Here is a 12,293-nt window from a genome sequence, read left to right on the forward strand (position 1 = left end):
GAGTATACATATTATTATATATAATAATATTTTCATAATTTAATCTGTACCTATACCAACAAGATTGACAAACAATTAAATAATAGCACTTGTGGTTATTGTCGGTTATGCAAATTTACTATATGCACAAAGATAACCGTTTTGATGATTAATTTTAGAGACGTTTTAGACGTTCAAAATTGATATAATTGATATAAATATGACAAGTGGCTTATCAAACATATTTAACGAAGTCAGTAGCATAATTTTAAATCCAAATTCAGTACCTACACCAAATATTTTTTATTTATTTTTATCATGTTCATTAATGCATGCTAATTTTGACATAAGGTGGTGTTTGTTACATATAGAGATTGATTTCTCTCGATTTTTCAAGGATAAAGTTAGCGTCACTTTACAAAAAAAGATAAACGCTACCTGTAATGTCATCGCATTTATTTACAGACCAATTAAATGTAGTATAACCTTTAAGTAAATTAAAATATTGTTCAAAAAGTTTTTATTTGTTTTTGATACATTATTATATTATACATGCTATAAATTATTTTTGATGTTTAAATTGATCTAAAAAAAAAAAAAATGGTCGATAATAATTAAGTTTGAAAATATTTGGTTTTGCACACTGTTTAAATTGATGACACATAATTCTATCTTTTATTAAATACCTACAATAAAAATTTGTTTCTTTATCAAAGTAAATTAATTTAATAAAATATGTATGATATTCAAATTCCTTCACAAATAATTATAAGTGAGAAAAAAAAATGAATACCGTATTTTATATTAAATTTATATTTAAACTATTTAAACAAATCTTTGTTGAAAATAAATTTGGCATAACAAATAATTATTTGCCAACGAATAATTGGAAACGGTTCGTAAAAAACGCTTATGATTATTTTTTTCGGGTTCTTTCTTATTTCTCTTAAAGAAAGTAACTCCACTGCAGAGGATTACGCAGAAAATATTATTGTAACATTTTTTATTTATTTATGGGATATTTGTGGTTTTTTTTAGATTGTCTGGACCAGCTGGATTCATTCATCATTCTAGTTATCTCGTGGATAAGGAATGCCATTTAATACACGTCAATAAACAGCTTTAAAGAGTATTTTTATAGATCAATACAATCAGCTAGATTCAACGATATCCTCTTCCAGTCTTTCCTGAGCATCATTCAATTTAAGACTATATGTATAAAATACACGAAGCATCGATAGGTTATTTAAATTAATACTAATATATTAAAAACTCATAACGTTTGATTATGAGACTACTGATAAATGATAATGTATTAAATTTGTGTCTTAAAAATATGTTTACCATACGCTTTAATTTATCACTTTTTATAATGTAAGCGTTTTAATCGAATCAATTTGCATTATTGGATAATATACGCCATACGCTAAAATGATAAATCAGCAAAAACGGTTTTCATTTTTTATTTTGTAATATAATAGGACAGGTCTGGTGAGAAAGGGTATAAGTCAGTTTTAGAAAATGTAATAGTATACATTTGTTATATAGACAATTTTACGCCGGATCGACTGGTGGAACTGATATTTAGCTATCTCATTTCTTAATTATATTATCTATTGAGATAATGTGATCAGCAAAAATTATTTATTTATTTATATCAGATGCTATGTTAGAAATGTATGAGTATGGGACATGGACTAAGATACAATAGACTGGAGACGAGCAGCTTATCAGTGGCCTCGAAAGTATGTACAAGAGGCAAATGCGGGGGGGGGGGGGTCGAAATGAGCATTGAGAGTTTACAGCGCCATCTGTATAAAATACGGACTGAGATACAAAATGAGAAACCAAACAAAACCACCGGTAGCGCTGAAAACATTTAATGAACAGTGTTGACGATAACATAGGAACCTTTTGCAGGCCGTCCCCCATAACCCGCCCACCTTGTCGTTTCCAGTCCATTATATTATCTTAGTCCGTGGTATGGGATCTTTCAAGACCATTATACTCGTATACGTTTAACTATGTTCTAGAATTTACTGGACTAATTCAAAGATAATAGCTATTGGTGCTTCATTTGGACATGGTCTAGTATCCGGCGAATCGATAGTCAGGAAAATATATCACTATAATTTATTTGATTTATGATACAAATAGAATTATATTCATCTCTAGTCAGGTTCATTAAATATATAAAAGACCACGACATAATTGTATTACTCAATCGTGCATCGCTTATCGTTGTTTGATTGTACACTTACATTTAAAAATCGTTAAATTTCTATATTATATTAGTATACGTCTTATATTTATTATATATTCCTTATATAATATATGGATTATAGTTATATACTTTGGAACCCATAAATAGTACGTTTAATAGTATTAAAAGCTAAAAGCTAACTAAAAAAATTATTTTTTGTGTTAAACTATTCTGACAAACTGCATACTTTTATACTTCAAACTATTTTGATTAAAAAGGAAATATATTTTAATTTATAATTAGATTAAATTATATACATTATATTGATCAATATCCATAGCGAAAAATTCACCAGTTACCCAATATAATATATGATACTATATTCACACGAATTTACATTTACCTATGGCATTTTACTTATGTAAATTAGTTGCCTACAGGTTGCCTATAGATTCGTACTATCGTTAACTTACCTGTTATTTATTTTCAATAACTACTTCACACGTTGTGCATAATATGTGAAGATATTATAATAATTAATGGTTATTTCCTTAGGTACGTTTAACGTCACGATATAATATTATTCCACGTGGTCGTATAGTGCAGGGGACTTACCTAGGAGTAAGAGTGTGAGATCGGATACGGCCAGGCTGAACAGGTAGTAGTTGGTGGCCGTGTGCATGAAGTTGTTGCGAACGATCACTACGCAAACGGCTATATTGCCAATCACTCCGGTGACGAATATGAACACGTAGATGACGGTGATTGGTAACACGATGTTCAGCGAGAGGTGCTTGGGCCCTCGGGTCCGGAGCAAATAACCCTCTACCGTCTCGTTTGCGGCGTCGTCGAGCTGGACCATGTACGATCCACTCGTCGTGTTGTTCATGTCAAATGTATTGTCGACACTGCGCCTTGAACACGGCCATCTACAACTGCGGGCAAAACGCACAATATTCACAAACTGAAATTACAGTGATTGTAATAGTAATAATAATAATAATAATTATTATGACGACAACGACGATACTATGACAATGATGTTAATCATATTACGTATTTAATAAGTAGGTGCCTTAGCTATACCATACCTATACGTGTATTAATTACAATTAGATTATGTATATTATAGTGTGTGTTCACGCGCGCTTATATATCTAACTATTATTAGTGGTTTTCATTACAGGGATCATTTCTGTCGAAATATATATATATATTATATACGAACCTCGCAGAACAATAGATATTGCCATGTTGGTTATTCTAATCTACAAATTTAGAACCATCCTCTCTACAACTGCTATAATAATTGGTATAGGTATTTGAATATCGAGTGTTATGTGGCAAAATAATCACTCATAAGGTATATTATAATTCGATGGCACACTGTGTTTGAGTGGGAAACTACCGTTGAACATCTCTATATACGTATACTATAATGTATTATTATATATTAATATATATTATTTTTGAACACAAATACACATTATAACTTATAAGTCACGAACAAAAATTTTGTATTTTTACTCATATATACAATACGTCAATACTATACATAATATATTTATATATACTCCGATTCTTACTAGATTGAATTTTAGTTTAAACACAAATTTACTACATGATTTCCACCGTCTATATTAAGTCTAATTAATAGAGAGGAAGGTGAGTATTTTTCTCAAATAGGTATAATGAGTATACCTATTACGCGTAATAATATAAGTAATTACTACTTAAAAAACAAATCAATTTTAAATATAATTCCATATAACTATTTAGTTACAAAAAAAAGCGGGTAAGTTAATGTCGCTCTTCTGTACAGTAGGTTACAAGTGGGTCATTGTAAAATTGTAATTAAATTTGATTTCAATGATATAATATCATACGGAAAACGATTCTGAGCAGAGATGGTTTGCCAGTCTAGGATTCAAATGACAGAATATTCAATGTTGTAAATATTTCGACTTCGAACGCTCATAAAAATTTAATTTGACTTTCCTATGGACATTGTTATTTTTATAAGCATAAAAAACTGATAAAGAATCTTGTATTACATTTAAAAAAATAGATTTGAAAAGAAAAATTTTTATGAATTTCTAACAGAATTTTACGTTTTTTGTCAAATTTCAAACTTTAAATATTATAAAAAAAAATTGCGACTATGTATTTTAAATATTTTTCAACTGTCATTGTAACAATATATTAGGATCCTTCATTATATATTTATAGCTATTTATATAAATGTTTACACTGATTTTGCATAAAAAAAAATTCAATTTTCCTTAATTTTTATTTTCTTTTTCTTTTTTTTAAGAATGGTTTATGACGGTTGTTTTTCGACTTGTAACTATTTGTTTGGTTTTTGTTTGCCTGTATCATTCCTTGAGCCAACTGAATTTCCATAAAATCTTTTTTTGAGATTGTAATTTTCAGTCTATTATATTATACTTCTTGGAATATTTTTTCAACAGCTCCTTTTAAATTTTTCGTCATTTTTAGATTTTTTTTTAGATTTTTTGTACTCCTTTTCCAATATTTCTATAGTTCTGTGTAACTTTTCTTGTTTTCGTTTCTGTTGTTCTCTTTTTTTCTTGTTGGTTTTTTGATTTTTTTTTTTCTATTTCACATATTTTCTTCTTCTAAATATTGTTTGAATTTGCTAAAAGTATACCGTGCCCCAATAATAAGTGTATTGGTTATCGGAACTAACTCAGGTTTACTACTATAGATTCTCATAATCATTACATTTTAATTTATTACATTTCAAGTTATAATACGTAGGTATCTTATTATCTAATGATTGATACAATTATATAGGTACCTACTAAATTGATACCTAGTATTAGTATGATGATAAAATATTATACCTATATATTTGGTACGTTTAATTTAAAATGTAGGCAATACAAATTAAAGGTATTGTATGTTATTAACAATGTTATATAATGAAATATAAAAGTTTGATGAGAACAATTAACAGGAATAATATTATACTTAAATATATTAAGAGATTCATTAACTCGATTCGAGAAAGCGCAAAAAAACAGCAAACATGGCCAACGATATAATAAAAATATAATTTACGTGATATTAAGTGATCGTATTGACACTATATAGATACAATAATACACACATTTAATAATAATATTTATTAAGAAAAAAATAATAACACCAAAGCTTAAAATTAACTTTATAATGCTGTTATACCGGCAGTGTGATAAAAATATTGGTGCTAGTACCATAGACTTCCATACTGCAGTAGCAAGGAGGCGTGTATTTAATATTTATACACCTTGTACAACTGTAGTAGTTATAACAGCTAGTAAGAAGTATAGACCTACCATGGTGTGCGATAGTAACATTATTATATACTAATTATTTTTATGTAATTATTTTTTTTTTCATAAACTTTATCGCATGTGTTGAATACTGAAAGGGTTTCAGAAAGTTATTGTCAAGCAGTAGCGCTACCAGGGGGAGAAGGGACCATATCCCTCGCAATCAACCTTACTTTTTCCGATTATGAAAATGTAGAAAAATAGAATATATTGCGATCACTTTTATAAAAAATTCTCCTAGATGAATGAAAGTTTTTGGTTGGACTTGGAAACAATAATAGTATAATTTATATATGTACCTCATTAAAATGTAAGCTGTTGAATAAATTAATAAAAATTAAAAGTGATTAAAAAATGTATTAATTTCAGTAGGATGTTTTTAATATTATACATTTTGTCATATCAAAATTATAAAAGTTATTTCTATTAAAAACAAAACAAATTTAATTTTTACAAGGTTTTCTGATTGTCCATTTCTCATTTTCAAAATCTTGGTTACAGTATTGTCAAGTGTTTGGTAGACAAATTATGGCAATATTATCAATATAAACGTAAAGAGTAAAATGTATATTATAAGGACGAAAAAATGATTTTCCATCAGGGCGTTTTAATGTGAAAGCCACTGTATTCTTATTTCTTACCAATTAATTTCATATCATTACATTGTAAAAAGTAAGAATAGTGAGCATAATTTGTTTCGATAGTGATAAAAAATGAGCCATTATAAAATTAGTGAAAAATAGGTAGCGAAAAAAGTGAGAGAATGGAAAATCTGAGTTGCAAAATAATCACAACAATAAGTGGGAAAGTATGGGTGGTTAACTAACCGTAATGTAGTAATGCAGGTAGTAATTTAATATTGAAGAAATAGGTGTAATGTTGATATATATATATATATATGTTATAATCATTATATATACAATTTAATAAGAATACAATTCATGTATCATTAGAAACACTAAAAAAAATTTAAACATATATAATTTAAAAATACAACAAAATAAAATAAGTACATAGTCTGTTACGCATGACCACGTCCGGATACAGAAGCCGGAAGAGTGTTTGTGTCGAGAGAATAATTGATGTAGATAAGGACAAATAAAGTATAATATAATATATAATAATGATTATGATGGTTGTCACTTCTGTTAGCCGTTAATTATGAAATAAATATAATAGTGCCAATCATTACAATCTATTACGTTTACAATCTATTACATATATTTTTTTTAAACTGAAAATATCTCGTAAGTCAATGTGGGGAAATGTTTGCTATGATGGTTTTATTAAAATTTTTTATTTTAAATGTTTTTTTTTTTTTTATATAGTTTAATATTAGATTATTTTAATATGTATTATACAATTTGGAACAATTTTGTAAATATCCGTAGATCTAGATAGCCGCATTGCTAGGGATGTCTTATTACTTAACAAATAAAAATAAAATAAAAATAATACAATATTAATTGTAATAATAATAATAGTAATAATAATAATAATAATAATAATAATAATAATAAGTGATAATTAAATAAACGATCAAAAAATGTTTTATGGAATCAATCGGTTAGTATGATCAAAATGACCTATACCAATGTGGTCACATTAATCAGAAATCACTGTACTTACATATCTATCAAGTTAATACATAAATACATTCGTATAATTTTACATAATATTATGCGGTATATCACAAATTTGTCTAAGCCCTGGAAGTGTTCACCTCTATATAACGTACTTTATTTTCAGAACATTTATTATTTATGCATTTCATTGTTCAGTTAGATTCGCCAAATAAAATATCGATTTGTGTGACATGTTTTTTTTATTTACCTAGTGTGTGCAGCATTTGGCGAGGTGATACAAACGAGTTACCTTATGCACGCGACGAAAATCCCGGTCACACGGAATCAACCGTGCTCGAAAATATAATACACAACACGATTTGTGTACATATAGGCACAACCGTAGTTTTCTAATTCTAGCCACAATATGAGAAAGTAAGAACCTATCCACAAATGGTAAGTATGTCCTTTGCCCTTTGCGAATAGTTCACATACATTTTTGTTAGCAACTCTGAATGTCGCGCTCATCATGTAGCGTTATAACCTATAATAATATATTAATATTAAATTCCCTTTTCAGTTTTTTTTTCAAAATGTTTTCAACATTCTGTTCTGTAACCAGAACCACGAACACGTGGATTAGAGATGTTCGAAGTATAACGAAAATTAATAAAATTGAACCTGTTTAATATAAGAAGATTTTATTGCATGGGAAAGAATTCTGAATACTACCTGCTATACCTCCTATATGTATAATATACAGCTGATTACAGAAAATGTCAAATTTTACGCGGCAGATATTTAATATGATGTTCACTTTTTCATTTTTTTCATTTTTTTATTGTTGATAGTATTATTTTCATTCGTTATTCTTAGGTAGTTATTTTTCTCATTTTACAATATTTGTCTTACCTGTATCTTATTATATGCACATAGTTTTAAACTAAATATCTGAAATATTACACGTGATTTTTATTATATTATAACAAAATACCCCAATCCCATACAAAAACCATTAAAAATAAACTTGAACCTTTGACGGGATTTTTTGTTTTTAAAGAACAATGTTATTTGAGCTTTTACTAAAATGAGGAAAATACTTTTGTCAAACACAAGAATCAGAGAGTTATAAATCAGCAGCATGAGATAAAAAGCCTCCTCGTATTATCCAGAGTAATCACACATAGTTTTTAAATAATGTTAACTTGAATTTAATTAAATTTTGTTAGCTGATCATGATCCATGATATAAGATAATATATTATATAAATATATAGGTAGGTATAATACATAGTATTTTAAAAGTGAGTTTTTTTAAAATTTATTTTACGATTATTATAAACAATGTCACGCCGACAGTACAATATGTTAAATAAAAACGATGACGGTATAAATTGGTGTATCTACGTCCTACGTGTATACCACAAATTACGATTATTAGGTCTCTCGTGGTCCATAACAAATTTAATTTAAAATCAATTATAACAATAAAACGATAAGACACCGATTTATTATATTATGCTTAGTTAGTTTGCTTGTAAATAATAAGTTATAATATGCTTAACCCCTATTTCAAATTGTCGGAAGCGACTTTAAATTTGAATATAATTTAAATAATTATCCGATTAGATTCGTATCCAACTATTCATGTAAATAATGGCTAACTATGAAAATAATAAATATAAGTACCTAATTAAAAATAATAATTCCTCTTGGTTTCACGAGTGTAATAATATGATCGGGTCTGTTCGGCTAAATAAAGTTATATTGCTGCAATTGAAATAACTGTACCTAATCGAATTGTGTGGAATATACTAAAATGATTCACCTTAAGTTTCTTATAAAAATTAGAACAAAACAATATGAATTGTTCTCTCTAATATTTTTTTATTCAATTTTTAAGCCTTTTTAGGTGCACATACAAGGGATATCGAACGATTAAATGTCAGTAAAACAAAAATAATTAGTTTTGCATTCCTCCGAGATGATTGCAGGGAACGTAACACCCCTTAGCAACATATTATTATATGTAACCATGTAGGTAATCCATGCTATACCACGTAAAACAATGTATAGTTGTGTGTAGAAAGTATAAATATACAGTAGAAATCGATAATAATGACACCGGTTGTAGTGCCATATCGGGTTTTATGACCTTAAAGTGAAGGACCCGAAAAATGTATAGGTAAGTTTTATATGTAAAATGTTATTGGTAGTTATAACTTATTACTCGATGCAGTCCAAATCAATAGTTATGTATAGTTATGTATTCAATCTTATGCGATTAGATTGAGCGTTTAATAAAAATGTTTAAAAAAATTTGAAGGTTTGACTTCATCAACATAGTACTTACATTAGTATCTACTTTCCGGAGATAGTATTCGTTATCCAACTAGCTTGATTAATTTCAAGCGAATAGTGATTAGCTAGCTTGGTAATAGGGTTTTTTAGTTTTTAGATAGCATTACATTCGAAACATGTTTTCTTATTGTTCAAAAGTAACACTATTCTAATCTTTACATTTCAATAATATTTTTGTGGTTAAAAATTTATATTTTACTCATCCATTGTCGTTTTGCATATTTCTGTACAATGATTTTAGATTCTAGTTATATCTCAAAATATTTTATATTTTATAAAGAAATGAGATACTATGTACATCATAATATTATATACAATATATTATTTTGTATACAAACATTTATATTTGTAAATGTTTCACAACGAGTGGACTTATATAGACATATAGTATATTGTAGGTACAATGTAAATTGATGTATGCATAATATATTCCTAAATCCTAATCTGACCTAACCTAACAAGCATACGTATAAAGGTAAATAACCTTTTGTCTAAAATAAAACCTAAGTATATATTTTTATGATATCTTATGTGTTATATATACGCATATTGTATAATACATAATAATCATATTATATAGGTACATATGTGAATACTGAATAGTGAAAATTTAATAGTTGGACGTAGTTGTAAAAACTAAAAATTATAAAATTGAGTTAATACTATTAACAATTAATGAAAGACAACGTAGGTATTGTAATTTATAGCAGTCGTCTATAATATATTAATATCAATCGCAGAACACCATTACTAATATTACTCCTATTTATATAGAAATATATTATATAACCCAGCCTAGATATTAATATGTAATATCTAATATGTTTAAAATAATTTCAATTGTTTAAGCAATTATCATTAAATATTATGTGCCTATACTCTATTCAGGATAAGAGCGGTACTGGGCGGCTGACTTGTGTGCATGGGCGTGGCTTTGTTCCGAATGCTGAACCTGGTGGTTGACTTGGTGGTAGAAGCATCTATTAATAAACATTAAAATATAGCACGACACGTAGACACGTGTATAGTATACCTACCTATGTAGAAGTATTTAGGAAACAAATTAAAAGTTTTATTAATTACTTTATGGGTGTGTTCTACTTGATTATCCGAGGTAGATTTTTTAAACAATCATATTATAGAAATATTAAACACATTTCTAGCAGATCTAGCAACAAATGGGGGGTACCGCTGTACAGTAATTTAGTGTCGAGTATGTTATTGTAAGGGATGTGTTGGATTTGAATTTAAAGATAAATTATTGTATACGAAAAAAAACTCCGAGGCGAAGACGATGAGTACTCCTAGCATACATGTATAAATAATCAATTTTAATAAGTAATTAAAAACCAGTGAATAACAAATAACGTAAAAAATGTAGAACCAAACGCTTATAAAAAAATGAATAATGTATCATTAATTGGACCGTATAGTCAAGTTAACTTTTGTTTTTGATAAAGGTCGAATAACTAGTTGGAAGTCTTTTATTAAAATTACTTATAGGTAAGCTAAAACATCGCTCCGCTAAGAATCTAAAATTTAACTTAAAACTGAAAAATAAATTGCAAATGTTCAGGTTTTGGATGAATTTTGTCGAAATTTGAACTTTAAATGCATATAAAATTAATCATATCAATATATTTTTAATATTTTTGAACTTTTATTAAAGCAACCTATACCCCTCACTATAGATTTTTAAGATTTAATAATAGAGTAAATAGTACAAGAGTAAATAATATATATAAATATATAAATATATATTATTTATAATCACTTAAAATATAAACTAAAGAATATGCATATTGCATACATATTATTATACAGTATACATACATATTTTTCAACACTATTATCATAATTATTCTAGGGGATGGAGAGTGCGTAATAAATTTGATTTTAGGATTCCGTGTGATCATCGCATTAATCATGATAACATGATGGAGTAGATTATATTGACCTCGCAATATTGCGCATCGCTTAGTTGTATTATACGTTAGTGTTTATACGAGGGATCTATAATTATTTTACAATTTATTTATGGGTTAAACAACTACGGTTTTCAAAAGTATCGGGGTTACAGTAGATTTTAATACACCGTATTATACGATATACGTCATAACACTGTTATTAGAAACACAGGCCAACCAACGTGCTTTAAATGGTAATTGAGAGCCGAGAGGTATGTACATTGTAGGTACATGGTTTCAAAACAGTATAATATCTACTATAATTAGTGCTTGATATGGAAAAGGGCATTATAAAGGCACATGCATATGTAATAGAAATTTACATTGCTAAAGACGTTTAGGAAAATCAAGAGAGATATTTTTTTTTATAAACATTTAAAGTACAACTGATCGGAGTGGAGCACTACAAATTTCGAGAGGGTGTCACTTGGCAGCCACTTCACTTCAATCATCAACACTTTTAATGTTAATATAATGCTAATATTAGTCGAGAATTATAGATATTATATGAAAAAAAAAACAATTCGTTTATCCGATATGTATACATCAACACGTATTTATTAATGTATTCTACTTCATCATATACATAATATAAAATATTAAACACGCGTCACAACTCACTGTCTGGAAATCAAAAGTCAAAAGTGGTGTATTTAGATACCAACAAACATAGGGCGTAATGTAAGAGTGAATGATAGGCCATCACAAGGGTGATATAAATTGTTAATATAATATTATGTATTTACAAATTAAAAGATTGATCGAATCACACAATGTTGATGCCTACTAAAAAACAACTATATAATATTTTTAGGGACAAGAACAACGAAAATATATAATAATATATTTTATGATATTGTAATATTATTAAATCGTTTTAA

General features: G+C 27.6%; 1 protein-coding gene across 4 annotated transcripts in view; it reads right to left on the reverse strand.

The window, feature by feature from the left end:
* The window catches only part of LOC132950148 (neuropeptides capa receptor-like), a 150,847-nt gene that overhangs the window by 92,691 nt on the left and 45,863 nt on the right, over positions 1-12,293 (reverse strand). For 3 of the 4 annotated variants that reach the window (XM_061021392.1, XM_061021391.1, XM_061021393.1), the window contains one exon: positions 2,798-3,117. In XM_061021392.1, the coding sequence (XP_060877375.1) occupies positions 2,798-3,071 (274 nt within the window). In that variant the 5' untranslated portion in view covers positions 3,072-3,117. The remainder of the gene's footprint in view (positions 1-2,797; positions 3,118-12,293) is intronic. The other variant, XM_061021394.1, reaches the window with a different exon arrangement.

The sequence above is a fragment of the Metopolophium dirhodum genome, chromosome 8 (assembly GCF_019925205.1).
Source record: "Metopolophium dirhodum isolate CAU chromosome 8, ASM1992520v1, whole genome shotgun sequence".
Classification (NCBI taxonomy): Eukaryota; Metazoa; Arthropoda; class Insecta; order Hemiptera; family Aphididae; genus Metopolophium; species Metopolophium dirhodum.